We start from the raw sequence: 19018 nt of genomic DNA, 5'->3' as shown, positions 1-19018 counted from the left end.
CTCAACAAATGTTGTCGCTTGGATGATGCAGAGTGATACGATATGAACGAGCAGCACCGCAAATCTCCGGCCAAAGACACATTGTGGCTTTTACAGCTATGCTTATGTCCTTCCACTAATGTTTCCAGTTTTATTTTGCAACACAGTGATATGAATAATGAATCTACATAATAATAACCACCATAAGCGTTTCAACTAATTTCAAGAATAAAACATGAAACGCAGCTTTTGCCAGAAACGTCGAAAAGGAGGCTGTGATGCCAGCGAGTTACAAACCGACCAATCTGAAGAATGCAGAGGGCTTCACTTAATTTGGGGTTCATTTTGTTGCTAGGATCAACACAATAGGGGGCAGTGAGCAATGGCACTGCGTTGCAGTACGGCACAGATCAGATTTATCAACACATCTGTCTTGCTGCCTTCAGTAGTAATACTGACTGTATTATCAGCATTAACAGAACAAGATCTGAGATGTTGAAATCTAGCTTTGAACCTCCTCTCTGTATTTGTTTCTTTTTGTCTATCCAGTCCCCTGAACCCTGCTCTCGGTGCCCGTGCGCCTCGACCAAACAGGCTGTGACGGACAAAGACAAAGATGGCAAAAAGAAGATTCCCAAGATCTTCTTTGGCACCCGCACGCACAAGCAGATAACTCAGATCGCCCACGAGCTGAAGCGCACCGCTTACTCCAGCGTGCCCATGACTATTTTATCCAGCAGAGATCACACCTGCGTCAACCCGGACGTGGCGCCTCACTCCAACCGCAACGAACGCTGCAAGGACCTGCTGGATGCCAAAGACGTGAGGACAAACACTGACAAAAACACAGAGATTCACATGCACATGCAACATCACTGTTAAAATTTGCATGCAAAGAGATGGATGTCTAAGGTCAAGGTGCACACTGCAAACAATAAACCCCTTAAATCATTACTAAACTAAGGCTACACATAAAGACAAAACTGTGAAGAGTCAAATCACTGGAACCAGTATGCTTTTTTTTTTTAAAGCCCATTATTGGCCCATTACATAAGCCAAATGATTTATCAATCTAATTCTTCCATACACTAATATATTAGTCATCATGTCATTGTTTTGTTTAATTATGACAAAAGAATTCCTATCTTCACAGAAGTACACCTGTGGGCTGGATTGGTTGAAGTGAGCTCATTGCAGATATATTGGTATAGCTGTATGCAAAATATCAGAAGTACACATACATAGTTTTTCCACCAAAGACCCATTTTTTTTCAACTGTAAAATGTCCCGCTCACGACATAACTTTAGGTCAGTTCAACCCCTCCTATTTGTCTGCACCCTCTTGCCTCACAAAGAACTGTCCTAGACCTGAATTGGACTCGTTTGAACCAGGATTGACCCCCATCCAGCTGTTAAAAACGAGTCCTCATGACACACTCTTCCTCCATGCAATGAAACTTTTCTCCGGTGGTTACACTAGCTAGTGAATGACAACATAAAACAGACGCAACATTTTATTACAACGTTTTGATCCCAATTGATCCCTCCCCCATAGAGTTTTTTTTTTTTTTTTCGGTCACCCTGTAACACAAACCCAAAGGTAACTACCACTACCAGACAGAACTACTTCAACAATGTAGCCTCAGAGCAGCAATTATGTTGATACAATATCCACAATTGGTCCAGCAGGCTCTTCTTGACACACCAAAATGTCATGAACCATTGAGAGAGCTTTTCTTTAGAGACATGAGACACTTGTAACCCCCCCATACTGTCCTAAAGTTGAGGCGCCTACTGTAATGAGGACAATTACGCTGTCATTGGAGGTGTTTGCCTCCCATGGCAATTGTCTCACTTTGTCATATGAAATAGCTGGCCCAGTCATAACCCCTCACTGGAGTGGGTGTTTCTGATGCTCCGTGTCTTCATCACCTCAGGGTCTAGTCTAGTCAGCGTCAGGTTACCATGCTGTATAGACGCCCAGTGGTTCATACACACAAACACACATCTTTCACATCTTCAGTCAAAACACCTGCCCTCCGTTTGAACTGCGCTGTAAACCGTCCCGACTTCGCTAAATGTGGCTGCGTGGCCGTTAATCCCCCCCCCCAGCTCCCCTTTCACTGAGCAGTGTCAGCAAGGTGTCCAAGGTTCGCACATCATTGTGAGAAGTAGACCTTTTCATCCAGAGATCATCGTTTGTGTCTGGAGGTTACTGAGTCCACCAGTGTACAGTATTAGCGTGTGACAGTGTCACCTCAAGCTGTTAAATTCATAAAGAAAAGGGTGGGACATCTAAAGCAGACAGAGTAATTGGGGCTCGGTACGTGAGATGCTGCTTCTTTACACATCTTCTACATTCACTGTGTGAGTGTCAGGACATGTAAACCACTACTATAGCTGGGACACCTGATCACAGGCACCCTCTGAAATACTGTATGCAACCTCTGGTTAAATTGGAAACTAAAGATAAGTAAAGAAATTAACACAGTCCAGTAAATATAAGGAAATATAAGGAATTCTATTGTTACGTATTTTTTAACTGCCTGGATTAGTTGCGACAAATAAAACGTAAGATTACGTTTTGGAAGACTGTTAACAATATCAATAATCTTTTTTTTTCATGCCAAACTCACTGGGTCCAGACTCCCACATGTGAACATTTTCTGTTTGTTTTAGTCTTCTATGATAGGACAGTGAATATGTTGGTTGGACAACAACAAGAACAAGAAAACAAGACATTTGAAGGTGTCACCTTGGGCGTTGGGAAATGTAATTTTTCACTATTTCCAGAAATGTTATAGACTAACGGATTAATCGAGAAAAACAATCGACTAATCCATTATGAAAACAATCGTTAGTTGCAGCAATAACTACAACTATGCCGCCGCCACTATAGAAACTACTACTTTTACTAGCGATCATAAATTCCGTATGTAGTTTTGATCAGTTCTGTGTTAGCCTTTTTCCGCGGCAGGAACTTAACCCATAACCTTGGGCTTCCCATAGCGTGAACTCATGAACCTTGCGATGTTTCAGATGTATGTCATTTCATATGGCTACGGCGGAGCCAACTGTGTCATTTTTCTGGTCTATTTGGTAGGTGAGTGAAGTAAGCGCTTGTGGAACAGGCAGCAATGCAAGATGTGGCGCTGATGTTGTTGTTTTCCACTGAATCTAGGACACTTCTGGGGCCAGCGGGTGGCCCAAAACAGTGCCTGGCACATCATATCGTTTTGTAGTTTTCCAGTTTGCTACACTGAACATATTGTGATCCTTTTATTTTCTGTGATGTTATTCTTCTTATTAAATCTTCCTGGTCCAGCTTTTGGTCAATGGCATCATTGAGAGGCCTGAACATCTTGGTTTGTCCAACGAGTGTTCTCCATTATTCTTCTTTTTGAAAGTATTGTTGTCGATACACATGCAGTAGTGAAATGGTGGTTATTGTTGTTGTAATCGTCCTTTTTGTGGTGTGACGGCACATCTGCTGGCAACCTTTGAAAGTGCATGGAAGTTGCTTTTAGTATTGCTTCTTGAGCAGAGCCCAAATTTAGTTCTAAATCTAAATTTGGGCTCCACACCCAAAACCTGAGACAATGGCTGCATTTTGTGTTTCATTTTGTTAAGTTCCTGCTTTGAAAAGGACTATGTGATTAAACAAGCTACATGTTAGCCATCGAATCCTGATGACTTTGAGTCACTTATCAGCCCCTAACAAACATACCTTATATTGGAAGTATTTTACTTTGGTCTAACCCTATCCTTTGTGTGTATCTTCACAGGGCAGGTCATGCCGCTTCTACCATGGTGTCCAGAGGATGCGGGAACAGCACACACTACAGCGGGTCCACGGACTCCACGAAGCCTGGGACATCGAGGACCTGGTCGCGCTGGGCAAACGGCTCCGGTCATGCTCCTACTATGCTGCCCGTGAACTTATGCAGGACGCCTCCATCATCTTCTGCCCGTATAACTACCTGCTGGACCCAATGATCAGAGAGAGTGTGAGTAGAGTTTGGCAGATAAGATGAATGAATTGTAGAACAATCAGGGAAAAAAAGCAACAAGGTGAGTTCAGTTCTTAACAAAGAACCAGATGATATGTAGAGTTTTTAACCACTCCCTCTCCCCTCTTCTTCTCCCCTTGCTTTCAATCTCCGTTTTCACCAGATGGAGATCGACCTGGCAGGCCAGATCTTAGTGCTGGACGAGGCCCACAACATCGAGGACTGTGCAAGGGAGAGTGCCAGCTTTACTTTAAACCTCAACAGTCTGCTGATGTGCAGGGATGAGCTTGACGGCATGGTCAACAATAAAATCAGACGCTCCAAACACGAGCCACTCAGGGACTTCTGCTACAGCCTGATCAAGTTAGTGACTCAGTGACTTCATTTTTTCTCGCCTGCGGTTCTCATAATTTGAGTAGACATTTACTAAGGATCCCTCTTTTTGTCCGTGGTGTAGCTGGATCCAGGAGAGCCAAAGCCTCATGTCTGAACGGGGTTATGAGAGTGCCTCTAAAGTCTGGAGTGGGAAAGATATACTGCCCATCTTTCACGGCTTGGGCATCACTGCTGGAACCTTCGCCATTCTGAAGGTACACACATATGGGCGACGGGGGGAAAAAGCCACAAAGTTTGTGGAAAGTGTAGTCTAGTTTCACACCAGCACCACTGGTGTGGCTTCTCCATTATGGCCTCGTTTGTTTAAGGTAAAAGGGTGTGATATGTATATCGATTATATTTAAATATTTGTTTGTAGATGTCCTGTAATAGTCAACAGCACTGTTTTTCCACTTCCACCGTCTGTTTCTGTGTGACAGCAAAACTTGGCAGCAGTGTTGGAGAAAGAGGAGCGTGTTGGTTTGGTTAATGGTAAAGAGGATATGGTGCCGGTCCCAACCATCAGCTCAGCTACCTCCGCTGTCCTCAAAAGCCTCTTCATGGTGCTGGACTTCCTCTACAGGGACAACTCCAGGTCAGAGACAAACCAAAGCCATTGCCTAGACACAAAATCCTGAATCATGCCTGAGCCTCAGTTGAACTGTTATAGGATATGGAACTGAACGATCACTCAGCTGTTCTCCGCGTGTCCATAGGTTTGCCGAAGACTACCGGGTAGCTCTGCAGAGGAGCTACGCTTGGATGAACCAGGTCCCACCCGATGTCCCTGACGCCCAGGGCTTTTTTGTTCGGCCACGCCAAAGACAACGCCAGAGCACCCGAGTCAAGGCGGAAGTCCTGACACTCAGCTTCTGGTGCCTCAACCCCGCTGTGGTGAGAGGTTAGACTAGACGTGGCAGACCCTGCCATGTAGGCCACACTGATCTATAGTCTATAAACATAAAAAAAATGCATGACTTCTGAAATTAAGGCTGCTGGCCAAGTGCTGGTAAAGTGTGTCACCGAAATAAAAATATCTTAAAGCTATGTCTGTTTTTTCCACCTCTTCGATCTTTTGATTATGTAAATTACTCCTTGGGGGTTCATTTTCGTCTGTGTCTGCATCTCCCAGGCTTTCTCTGACTTGAGTGGCTCAGTGCACAGCATTGTGCTGACATCAGGGACCCTGTCACCCATGGGCTCCTTCTCCTCTGAGCTTGGGGTGAAATTCTCTATCCAGCTGGAGGCCAACCATGTTATCAACAAGTCCCAGGTCAGTAGGTTTGCCCATGTCACTGAGCCTCGGGGAACACTACAACTTAGGGATTTTGTGGTTGTTCTGACAAAGTGTAGAACTCAGGCATGTCAGCTAAAGGTGTATCAAACAATCGGAAACTTTGCCTCTGCATTTGCTCCACATCTGTCACCCAGCCTCTTTTGTCCAGCAGATGTCACCATCTGATTAACAATTTGATTGCAGTAAAACTCATCTGAAGGCCTGACAGATGGAGTTGTGCATATTCAGAGGTTGTACAGTCTAGATATAAAGTCACTTTATATCACTTGAGCTGACTAATGTCAAAGATGACATTAAATATGTCGGAGTTTAGGTTGCAGGTCATAACTGATGCGGTTGGACTCAAGAGGACATGAGAATCCAGACCAGCAAGCCTCGATGACTTGGACTCGGCAGTGTCGGCACTAAATTTAAAGAATTAAACAATATGTTGTTTTTAAAGGCTCATAATGATACCAGGAGATATTTGTGTTTGGGCCTTTGATAACAAAAAGTATGGGCCCACATGATAATGCCCAGATGTATTTATTATATGAAGTATACTGGTGGTGTGGTGGACATTAACTTCCCATTTCTAATGCCCTCTTTTCAGGTTTGGGTGGGCACTGTTGGCGCAGGACCACAAGGCAGAAAACTCTGTGCCACCTTCCAACATGCCGAAACGTTTGCCTTCCAGGACGAGGTGGGCGCGCTGCTGCTCCACGTCTGCCAGGTCGTGGCCAAGGGTGTGCTCTGCTTTTTGCCTTCTTACAAGGTAAATATACCACTCAAACATACTCTACTAAAACAGGAGGCCGAGCTATAAAGTCACTGGTCTGAAGGAATCAGAGTCTGATGCGTATTCATCTGTCACATGGGAGACCACACAGGATTTAAAGTAATTTAAGCAATGTTTTATTTGACACAATAAATTAATCCGTAGTCTGTGAATAGGTGGTGGCTGCAGTTTTGAATGTATGCGTGATGTTGTGAAGGCAAAGAGGAAAACCAAACCAAAAGGGTAGATGATGATGATGAGCACGATAGAGGGACAGAAGGAGGAGCCAGCCTAAATAACTGCCCACCCCTGACATGCATCTAAATGTATACTCAAAATGATTGTTTGCATTGTATTGGAGCAGTGGTGGACTGTTGCAGTTAGAACATTTCCACATTTAACCACTGGGAGGAGCTAGAGACCATACAATTGAGTCATTGCCCAATGCTTTTGTGGTTTGAAGGTATTTCTATTAACTAGTGCCACGCAAAACCAGTAGGTCGTTTTCAAAGCCGAGACTGGATTCCAATAGATCCCACTGCTAAGAAGCAGCTGTCTGTGGTGTCATATGTTACAATAGATGACGACTAATCAATAGAGGTACTTGTCAAGTACTTGTTAAATGCCGTCATCCTCGCAAAACTGTATCCTCTTTCAGTTAATGAGGGCGCTTCTGAGAGCGCACTCATAGACACTTTGTCCCCCTTTGTTTGTTATGCGTTTTTGGTCATGAATAATGAATGTCCACTGTAGCTCGGTTGTCACATTAGCTTACTAAGGGTCAAGTGGATTTCATTTATCAATGTGTGCTTGTCCACATTGCACATGTTATGTGTGACTTTGGTCAATTATCAATTTTGGTCAATGAATATATTATTTACTACCTTTTTACCCTATTTTCATTTGAATCGGGGGTTTTTTATAACGTATTTTAACGCATTCTAGAAATTCACTGGAAAAATTGTAGAGTAGAGAAATGTCTGGAAATATTTTATATTATATATGTTCCATATATTGTTTTTTTCTGCTTTTCGGTAAGCTTGCAAACCCCTCAGACCTACTTAAACCTTTTTCCAGCCATGAATCATACACAGTGCTTCTAGAAATACACCCTCTTTATCATCTTCAATTTTACAAATTTGATAAACGTTACAGCAGTGAAAAGCCTTCGTCTGCTTTTCCCAACACTCTGTGAGTGCGGGATTTTGAACTTCTGAACCGCCTCTTATGTTCTATACTCGCATCCTGCTGAAGCCCGGCATCACTGTAATACTGAGTTTTGCTGTGATAAGTCAACGTCATGTTAAGATAGCACATCATTTTCCATCCAACGGTGGAGCTTCACAGTTGTGTTTTGCCCTTGGCAAATGTTGTTTTTGCCAAGGGCATAGTTCCACCACTCGTGTTCAACTTGTATTTCAACGTGTCACATGCAGTGTTCATTGGTTTGATTTCTCTGCAGTCCTTGTTTGCCTGCTCTCCAGTTACATTCTCAAACAGGTGATGACACCGCCATCCAAACTGTGAGGGAAAGCTAAGACTCTGGGCCTTGTTGTTTTCTCATTTTACCTTCCTTTTTGTCAGCCTGTGATGCCAGCCGAGGAGCGACTATGAGCTGTGGGATGTTTTTTTATTATTGATAGCTATGTAGGAGTCTTCTATCTCTCTCTCTATGCCGATGCATAAATATTTAATCTGCAGTCAGCTCTTAAAGATGAGGATATGAGGGGATATGAAGGGCTGGGGTATTAATTGGAGCCCGTGGAGGCCTTGTTGGTGCCGCTGAGTCCCGTCTGCCCTGTGATGTGTGTGTTTTGTGTGTGTGCGGGCAACACAGAGAGGATAGGTCATCTCCAGACATCCCTGTTCAGGGTGTCTAGGTGATGGCTATCAGCCCCTCATACACAAGAGGCTCAGTGATAGACAGAGAGAGCAGTGAGGCGAACAGGCCTGCAGGGTCAAGGAGGTGTGGGCTAGGCTCTGTTCGCTGCCCTCACATGCACATGAAGTCAAAAGTACACAGCAGGACACATTGGCACTGTTTAAGTTCAGTTGTATTGCCTTAGTATGGCAGATAACTGCATTTATGTTTCTGTAACTAAGGTTGTCATTTCCCAACAGTGGCACTGATGCTGATGCACTGCAGTCAAATGAGTTCAAAGAAAACGATGAATGTTGGGCATCAGCACACAGCTCAATAAAAAAAAAAAGATACACAGACACACAAAGTATGCCTGTAATAATGGTCACACACGCACACACTTTCCCAGACGGCCTGCACCCGTGCTGTGGTTTTGCAGCACTTTAGCCTCAACAGCCCCCAAGTTAATGCCCATTAAAACCACAGCGGGCCCTGCCGTCTGGTCCTTGCCGCCAAAGGAAGGGACCAATGCTCCACTGGAGAGGGGGACTGATGGTTTGTTTAAAAAAAAAAAAAAAAAAAAAAAGAAGCAGGGTTTTGCAGAGAGGTGAAAAGATGGCGGGGAATACAAGATGCTTTTAAAGGAGATTGAGATAAGGGCCATTAGGTGATGTCGCCTCGCTGTCTGTGTGAAGACGCACCCAGCGCTGGCGCCTGGACTCTGCTGAGCGCGTGTCAAATCAAAGTCAAACCGGACTGGAGGGTGTACACCCGCCAGCACGCACTGTCCTCAGCAGCTCAGGGGCATCTGAAGCACCAATCACACAGCTCCAGAAGTACTGTTATTTCAAAGTGAGACTGTCTCTGTCTGTGTTTGGGAGCGTATTAGATTCATGGGTCAATTTGCCCAGTGTAGCATATCCCTCCTGATTCTTTTAGAGCTGGTGATGTTTTATATGCGTTTTTACAGTGGAAACTTCAGGGTTACTGCTGTTTGACTAAGCTGGAGCTTTTTTTGGGAGGCTTAGAGTTTCAGACTTAAAGAACACAGGTCAAATGTAGCCTCACTCTCCTTGTTCTGATACCTCCTTCAACCACACTAGCAATTTGTGGCTGTCAGTGTTGTTTGAAGTATAAATAAACTTCAGAGATGATACAAGAACGAATGTAGGGCTGGAACAATTTATCTGTTGCATCATCAACATCTTCATCCCAAGACGGTGTCCAAGATGATGATGTCTTTGAATTGCTTGTTTTATCAGATCAGCAGTCCAAGCCCAAGACCCAAAGACATATGTACATATGTACATACAGTATGTACATAAATAACTTAAATCATTCATCAATTTTCAAAACAGTTGGCGGTTGATATTCTGCTGATTGTCTAATTGTTTTAACACAAACCTAATTTGATAAACTGAACACTTTTAAGGTCTGTAGAGAAGCTAACTAGACACAGTGTTTGCTTAAGGGAATGTAATACTGTAATTCAAAAAAAGCATTGTTAAAGTCCAGCTTTATCCTTTAAGATTATTGGAAGGTTATCTTTGTTAAAAGTTAGTAACCACCAGTTTTTTCTAACACAATTTGTTGATGTCGTATGGCCAATTCTAACATTAACATTTCTTTATCTTTTTTTTGATTGACATTTACATTTTTACAGTTATCGAACCTCTTAACACTTTCTACACAATCGGTTGTAGAGGAGTGATTGTTTTATTTACAAATAATACTACCGTATTTTTGCACACACTGTATAAAGATATAGAGGAAATAATAAATCTGCATAATGTCAAGTCAAGTCAATTTTATTTTTTTTTTATTTCTTTTCAATTTTTTTCCCCATATATCTAGACAAGGACTATTTACATCCAAATAAGATAGGTATAAGACATGAAAATATACACATTACATACATGTATATTCCACTCAGTTTGATAAGGCCTATCAGTGACTGTCTTCTTCTCTGGCCAGCAGGCTGTGTTTTTGCAGCGTTCCGTTGTCACCACCGGTGTGGCTGGGATGTGTAGAGCAGACAACAAGGGAAGAGTGGCAGGCCAGAGGTGGCAGGTGGCTTCTTGCCACCAGTCTTGGCGTGATGGCTGCTGTGATATTTTGGGGCTGAATAATTTACACCGCAACAACACGTCTCCCCTCGCCACTGCGAAATGTGGCTCCTGGCTGCATGTTTCATTAATGCCGTCGCCTCCAAAGCCCCTCCATAATTCAGCAGGCACTAGAGGAGCTGCGATGTGTCGCCACACAGCTCACTGACACCAGGGACATTGGGAAGGAGATAGAGAGAGGCTGGATGCAGAGGAGGTGAAAGATGGGGAGATAGTACGGGGGGGGGGGGGGGGGGGGGGGGGGGGGAGTGAGTGTAAAAGTGCAAGAAAGACTACAGTTCACTGCTTCTATCTAGTTGTTTCACCACCCTGTCCCAATTGGCAGAAAGAACTGGCCCACTTTACCGTGTCACTGGCAGAGGCTGAGCATTGCACCTACCATGCCTCGCCAATAAATTATTCACTCTTTGTTGTGCCCTCTTATGTGCTAAATACTGCTCATTCCCATTTATGATGCCTGGGCATCGTAACTGTGCTCCTTTTAACATCTCTTGTTAAAGTCTAAAAGTGGTGGGCAACAAATGAATTCATTTTTAATTAAAGACTTCACTGTCTTTTGAAGACAAGTAGAATAATAGCTTATTTTTCAGAGCTGCACTGAAATCCTATAAAGCTAAGACAGCTTTAGTGTAACGTTCATTAACCTCAGGCAAGTAAAGGTAATTGTACTTTGGTACAATTTGCCTACAAAATAAAATGGCCCCAAAACCTGTATACATGTACATAAACTGTCAAAAACATGAACATTTCTAAAATACAATGGAATGTAATTTATTATTTTATAGTGCTTAACCTATCTGGCATTAACAACAGTACTTGGTTTTATGGTGGTTATCAGAGTGCTAAATTGGCAGGACTTAAATAACTGCTACCTGGTATTTTCATGTTTATTTGGTGTTTTGTCTTGAAATTATACAAAGAGGTGTGCACTTGAGCCGGTAGATTGATATTTTATAGCCCAGCCCAGTCTGCCAACTAAACACCAGGTCTCTGTCAGATGTTGTCCTTAAATTATTCATGAAGGTGCTCATGTCTGTAATTTTTTGTGTCTGTATTTCTATGTTGAGTGTCTAACGCTCACATGGCTGAAAGCCTTCGCTGAAGGTGCTGAAGATCCGTTTGACTGCGAAATAAAACGCTCTGCTTCACACCTACATCCATGCAGTTTGATTTGTCAGACCAGTCATGGTATCTACATGGCCTATATCACTCAATTAAAGTAACACATGCAAATGCAACTCACCAAAAACTAAAACTAAAATGATTATTAACACTAACCCAGATATAAATGCTTTGTATAAATTAGATAATATGTGTCCTGTATTGCATTCCACTATGTTGTGTGTAGTGTACCCAGTACTGTGCCCTTGTCCACAAAAGGTATTTATTGTAGGTCTGTTTACGATTGTGCACAGTTTTGCCCCGTTTATTAGGTACATTCCCCACCTTCACAAAATTATACTTTTTATGGAGACATATATATCGTGGCCATTCTGTGTGGTAAACCAGGGAGACCAGTGTTTCCAGAATCAAACACAGTTAAAACCAGCATTTATATGAATGGAGCGTTGTAGCTACAACTACGGCTGTAGTCTTGTGCTTTTCAAACCAATGATTTCAAGGTTTTACCAAGAATGTCTAAGAAATTAGTAGTGATTTATGTTTCTGTGAACACAAACAACATGTGGATCTGAGTGGTCAAAGCGAACGTCGTCTCTGATGCACCACTTCTATCAAACTTTGTCTTGAGTGGAAAACAACAGCCAAAGACTATTTCTAGTGCCAATGTTTCCAGCGATGAACAAGAAACTGCGTCTCCAGTGACCACAGAAGCATCAAAACTGTGGAGGAGTAGAAAGCAGGTTGGAGCTGCCTGGTTGGATGAATCAAGAATATTTTTAAGTTATAGTGAAGGAGTTTGTGTGTGCCTGTTATCCTTGAAATTCTGTTGTTGGGGACAACAGTTCTTGCTTAAGCCTCCTGGGGGAAACTGGTGAGGGATCAGACAAAGAGTAATTCAAAGGCCCCTTGAGAACTCCATCTATGATAAACAGCGACCTTGCCTGGATTAGGGAACTATGGCCCCTCCTGGAGCAAGGCCTGTGAGGGGAGCATGCTGATGAGTCTACTGGCCTGGCCTGAACTCATTGGGGGCCCGGAGAAGAAATGTGGGGCTTCTGCCCTGTGGGTCCAACACCTGCATGATTACATGAAGGGGTCTTCTGAGTTTCCAAATGTGTGGCGTTCAAGGGTGCAGGCTTTGCTGTGCTGACCCTACTCTTGGGGCGTGGAATGTCACCTCTCTGGTGGGGAAAGATGCTATAGTTATTGCGATACTAACTACATATAACTGAGCTTGCCTCTACACACAGCAGTGGCCCCTGGGACTTTTCCTGACCTTTCCTGGAGTTGGCCAGTGAGAAGTGGCATGCATGTGCTGGAATACCCATGTCTTAGTCCCTATTCCCCTCTGTGCACCTGTATGTCACAGTTAGGAAAGTTCTGACTGTTGTTTGTGCCAGTGCATTGGCAGTTTGGAGTATCTGGCCTACTTGGAGTCTCTGGTTGTGGTGCAGCCGAGGGCACCCCAGAGGACTCCATATTCTGCCGCAGGACGTCAAAGGTTATTTAGGTAATGACAGGGAAACCTGATGGGAGGCACAGCCTGCCTGATCTGAACCCCAAGTGATGCTTTGTTATTGAACATCTGTGCTAGTCATGTATTGTTCATAATGAACATCCACCAGGTAGGTCCCAAAGCACCTTAGCACAAAGAACAATTATGTAGTTGTATCATCACATCTGTGTCTTGGGTGGAGAGCCAACCCAACTGGTCAATCAGATGAACATTTTAAAAGGGAGTTTTTCCCTTGCCACTGTCGGTCTAGACCTGCTCTATATGAAAAGTGCCCTGAGATAACCTCTGTTACGATTTTGCGCTACATAAATGAAATGTCTGCAAGTCCTCCAACTCCTTTCTCTGGAGGAACTTTGCCTGCATCCATCCCAGGCAGATAGGTGACAGCAGAGATTGACATCCAGAGTGGACATCATGTTTGTGTTGGACATACTGCTGGCCACCAAGGATGCCAATGCTCTTTTGAATGAGCTATTATTCATCATACATGACTGTAAAACGATAGTCACATCTCTGAATAGCCATCAGAATAGCATTCACAAATATTCTTTGATCTTTAATAAGCCCATATTGTTAAGAGGTATTCCTTCATGACTGCATTTATCATTTATTTATGGTCCGGTCCTTACCGGAAATTGCCGTAGTTTTAAAAGGTATTTTCTGTAATTTCATGGTAAAAATACATGTGGAAATCTTTTCTGCCAATGATTAAAAATAGCAAGTACTTGTCGCACTGTCAGGTAAAGTTCTGCAGATATGATTACGTTGGCTGCCAGACACGATCCTTGATTCTATCTTCACCGATCCTGTTGCAATTTCATCAGTGAGAGCATTTTTCCTCTGTACTCGTACGCCTTGTGGAATCAGCTCCTTTCCAAGTGCAGCCTGGCAGATAATAGCTGTTTTGTTTAGTGGTAGATCTACCTAAAGTACATAACATGAATTATTCATCTCCCACTCAAGATTGCACTGGAAAACAATTGCAGGACAAACAGTTTGCTGAGTTGAAGACGCACGTAAGGGGGGGTCCTTGTTGATGTAACACTGCATATTTAGTGAATATGCCATGTTTTATTGATGCAAACGTCTTGGCCTCACTTTCTTTAGGAGGCACCAACCTGACGAAATCTTCCTCACGCATCATTTCAGCACTATGAGACAATCGCACTGGCATGCAAGAAACTATCAACGCTCTCGTGCTGTCTGCGTTTGTCGTTTTCCTCTGTATTGCACATGCGGAGCAAATTTCTCTTTAGCTTTGTGTGGTGTTTGGAGGAACACTTGAGTTGGCTGTTCATGCAGGTAAACCGAATAGATGTACTGTTAGGAACAAGATGTCAGTGACTCCACAACTTCCTCCCATCCGGGGGTGCCCCATCTGCATCTCAGGCTTTACAGGTTGTCACTATTAGCCTGTTCGAAAAAGAAGTTTTCTGCAGACTACAAGAAGAACTTCTACTTGACCCCTCTAACACATTTCCAATCCAGTGAAGTTACTCTTTGATTGTGGAGCCATGCTTATTCAAGGATATAATCTGCACTGCACAGACATGAGTGGGGCCATGCTAGGATGAGGGCTTTTAGATCAATGTGCCTCCCCGGGGAGCTCCTGACTTTTTGCACCAACAATAGTACAGAAACAGTGATTTTATTGCAGAGGAGGTTTGAACACATCAGCTTTCTGCCAAGTGCAAGTAAAGAAACGAGGTTCCAAGCTGCTTGAGGACATGGGAGCAAACATGGGTAGCTAAATGCTTCCTGTTCTTTGTTGCCAGCTTTATGTTTCAGACTTAGAAAGTGTCATAATGTGTTACAATGCCATGCCTTTGCAATTACTTACATGATGTGCAGTTTTTACTCTGTCTGAAGATGTAGACCTGCTTTCTCTACAGCTGCACTGTTTCCCTGAAAGGGCTGTTGTTTTCCTTAGGCTTAGGTAGGTTGTATTTGTCCTTGTTTAAACCCATTTCTGACTTAAGATGTGTCACAATCATAGACTGTATAAAAGAAGTGGACGTAGCCACTGTGACGTCACCCATTGGGTGAAGCCTTGAATTTGGCATTAGGGTGGAGCGATACAGTCTATGGATCAGACTGAGAACCCGAGGACACTATGCACGCCCACATGTACCGGCAACCTGACTGCACAAATACACCTGGCTCCTGGCTATGCCGTGCAAAGTCGCTGCCAACGAAGTTAGCTTGTAAATGTACTTGGAACTGAAAAAGAGCAGCTGACTCTTTAGAGTGTCTTTTAGTACAACCGAGTGCTGAAGACATTTTTGCAGACTAATGTTACAATTAACTATCATGGACTGAAAACACACTGTGAAAGGGTCAAAGTTCTAAGACGAATACACGGACAACACCCAAAACAATTTCATGGCTATTTAAATGTACACAGTGCCATAGATATGCATTGCTTGGCCTATATCCTGATTGACAGGTCGTCATTGTAGCCACATGTCAATCACCAGGTAGCCATACCCTAAAGCATACCCTGGTTTATCGTCTATTTTACTCTAAATGGGACCATAATTTACAAAATGAGCACCATGCTGTATTGAAGAAGACTTGAAACGAGCGATTGAGGAAATCAGGAAAATGTTTATTGACGTAATAAATCAAGTGAGAAGGGTCATTTTTTCAAAGACTTCTATACAATCAGATTTTTTTTTTGCAACCAGTGAACCAGTGGCCTGCTGGCCATAAAAAAAAAGAATGCAGGTTTAAGGCACTTCTACATTGGCTTTACTTTTCAGACCCAGAGTTTGGTGCTTGGTCACAATCCCCCAAAACATCGCACCAACCCATCACACCTACTGTCTTTTCAGTATACTGAATGATCACCTAAATCATATCATGGTCTGGTTAGAAGCATAACTAGTGTAATTTACAAGCTACAAGTTAAATTAATAAACCAGGATCACATCATCAAACATTCACATTTCCAATTGAACAAGGTTCTTGTTAGTCTCTGGCATCAGTAAGGCTCCATTCAGACCAAATCCAGCATTGTGGTGAAAACGCCAGTCCTCCCATTAATTTTGAATGTGGGTGGTCAGTGTAGGCTGCGGTGGTGGTAACCACGGGTGTGCCAAAAACAAAAACGCAAGTTGGAGCGGATTCAACTTTTGGAGAAACACAACCCGAAGTCGGAGCTCTAGAGCAATCGCAGCAATTGCAGCAATGCCTGATTTTGCTCTGAATGCCGCCTAAGATAGAGCTAAGCAAAACCATGAACACATAAATGCTAGCTGACCACACAGTGCATGTTGCATTGCCTGTAGGGTAATCTATAATACTATTCTATTAGTGATATCTATCTTTATCCCATCCTTGTGCCATGTTTTCTAGTGAAGACAGTAGGCAACATACCTACAATTGACTGCACTATTACTGCACTGCAAGTGAAACCCTCCAGTAGGGCCTTAGCTTATATATCGGGGGGTTTGCTTTGTGTGCAATTTATAATACGATTTAGAGTTATTTCAAACTGGGACAAAGTTGCCTCAGAAAGAGATTCATCAGGGGTTTTACACAGTTGAACTGTTGATGTCGTTTAATGTTTCATTTCTGTCTGATTGCTGGCTGCCTTGTTGACAAAAAAAAAGTTCACAGTCATGGTTTCAGAGTGTAGTTTAGTGACGTTTACAAGCTTAGCAATAGTAAGCAAACACGACTAATGGTGTCTACATAGTCAGCCATCTCACGTGCACCCGACGGAACAGACGCTCCCATTTTGATTCATCCAGCTGTCTATACAGGCTGCATAATGGCTCGCGTTTCACCAGCGTTATATGTGCATAAACGAAGATGAATGAAGATGTTTCACTGGATAAGTGTAAATGTTGACCAGAATGAAAGGTCAGTTCAGTCCAGTGGTGGACCGACTTAGACGGACTGACCTTGTCATTCATAGAGCCACGCTGTGAGCATGGCTAATAAAAACCTAGGCTTATTCTGGTCAGTCTGGTCAGCAAAATTAAGATATGCGGGGATCGTTTACCGTATCAGTGGTTCCCAACCTGGGTGTCCCGACCCCCATCAGGGCCAAAGCCAAAGCTCCATGGGGGCTTGATTTATTTATTATAAAGCCAGGCTGCTTGGACTATTAATCATAATACGGACATAGAATTGTGTTCCTAAAAATATAAGGAAAAATTGTCTGATACATCACAATATCCACAGGAAATAGGCTATTCAGAATTTTATACCAATTTCTTGTTTTACACAAACGTTCTGCAGGTATAACGTTAACTATTTAGGTTAATTATGCTGCAAAGCACATAATGAAATATACATGAAGATATTTCCCCTTTTTTGTAATTGTATGCAGGTGGGGGTCGTCAATGTATATACAATCGTAAAATAGGGGAACCACTGAACTAGCATTATCTATGAGAGCCTTCAGTAGTAGAGAACAACCCTATAGATTCTGCTCTTAGCCATATTGCAGGTTCACTGTCACAATTCTGATTCTATGTGATCAATTTCTGTGTATATTTACAACATGATACCTCCTGTGATTTGATCAGATGCTAGATAAGCTGCGTGACCGATGGACTAACACTGGTCTCTGGGAGAAGCTAGAACAACAGAAAACTGTGATCACAGAGCCCCGCGGTGGTGGCAAGGGGGATTTTGACGAACTGCTTCAGACGTACTATGATGCCATCAAATACTGTGAGGAAAGAGGTGAGACCAGTAAACAATATCACACTCACCTTTGAACCAGCCACTGGTTTTGCTGTATCACTCTGAAGCAGCTTGACCGGTGGCTTGATGCCTGCAAATTAGTACTGAAATACATTCATTTGATCTATTCTTGTGCTCACACAATGAGTCTTAAGTTCTCATTTGTACAGCCGCACCAATGCTGACATCAAACTTCTTTGTTAAAGATGGCGCACTGCTGATTGCTGTCTGTCGGGGTAAAGTGAGTGAAGGACTAGACTTCACAGACGATAACGCCAGGGCAGTGGTCACCATTGGAATTCCCTTCCCAAACATCAAAGACCTCCAGGTAAGTAGACTCACAACAGCCTGCAGATATTCTGAACAGACTCTCAGTCAGCTGCTGCAATTAATTAATATGAAGCTACATCCAGGAGACAGGAGAAAAATCAACCAACCAGCACCTCTTAAACTGACTAATTAACACACTATATGTTTTATGCATATGTCTGTTGAATCTATAGAAAAACTGAAGTGTAAAAAGGTACGTTTGTGGTTTTATGGGGGGGGGGTATTACAACAACATAGTCGTTACAAAAGTCCCCAATGCAAAAAAATGTTGGAACCTCTGGTTTAGATAATGGAGTTTAACTGGAGATTTGTTCACAGCCTTGCTGTGTCTAGCATGTAGGAATTGTCTGTAGAACGTCTGATTTAAATATTTCATCAACCGTTTGCTGTCTTGTTTACAGAAGCCCTAATTATAGTACTCTCAAAGCTATGAAAATGTGTGCACATGCAACCTACAATTGTGTTCAAATCTGGAATAGAAAATCTTATCCAAAAGAGAGATTACTTCCTGGTATAAAGGAGAGGGACCAAATTTCTGTATGCTATTAGGCAACCTATACTGTCAAAAAATGGTTGCTAGACATGGCTCTTCTCTCATTCAAGCTTGTTGCAGCAAAGCTCTGCTAGACATGACCAAATGTTAAACACTAGATCAACTACTGCACACCAATGTGGTGTAGGCCATTTGTGTTTGGTATCTTAGCCAATGGAAATCAGCAGAAGGCTCGCCACTCTCTCCGCCTCTGCTCATGTTGGCCATGGAACCTGTCACCTTTAACAATACCTCTACAAATGCATGATCAAATTGAGGGTGGAAAAGAAATCACAGCATATCCCTGTTCGTGGATTGAAGCTACTTCCTGTAGAAGTTGTGACTTGATTACCTGTGCGACGCTGGTACTACCGCTACTACTAAAACTGGTACAATGACAATATTGTCCAAGCAG

General features: G+C 42.9%; 1 protein-coding gene across 1 annotated transcript in view; it reads left to right on the top strand.

The window, feature by feature from the left end:
• brip1 (BRCA1 interacting helicase 1) overlaps positions 1-19018 on the top strand; it is a 49150-nt gene that overhangs the window by 11174 nt on the left and 18958 nt on the right. The window contains exons 6-15 of the mRNA XM_070905932.1: positions 529-801; positions 3765-3986; positions 4153-4352; positions 4447-4579; positions 4805-4959; positions 5081-5258; positions 5497-5637; positions 6254-6415; positions 17582-17741; positions 17948-18069. Of these exons, the coding sequence (XP_070762033.1) occupies positions 529-801; positions 3765-3986; positions 4153-4352; positions 4447-4579; positions 4805-4959; positions 5081-5258; positions 5497-5637; positions 6254-6415; positions 17582-17741; positions 17948-18069 (1746 nt within the window). The remainder of the gene's footprint in view (positions 1-528; positions 802-3764; positions 3987-4152; positions 4353-4446; positions 4580-4804; positions 4960-5080; positions 5259-5496; positions 5638-6253; positions 6416-17581; positions 17742-17947; positions 18070-19018) is intronic.

This window comes from Enoplosus armatus, chromosome 5, assembly GCF_043641665.1.
Source record: "Enoplosus armatus isolate fEnoArm2 chromosome 5, fEnoArm2.hap1, whole genome shotgun sequence".
Classification (NCBI taxonomy): Eukaryota; Metazoa; Chordata; class Actinopteri; order Centrarchiformes; family Enoplosidae; genus Enoplosus; species Enoplosus armatus.
This window is presented reverse-complemented; position numbering and strand designations above follow the sequence as displayed.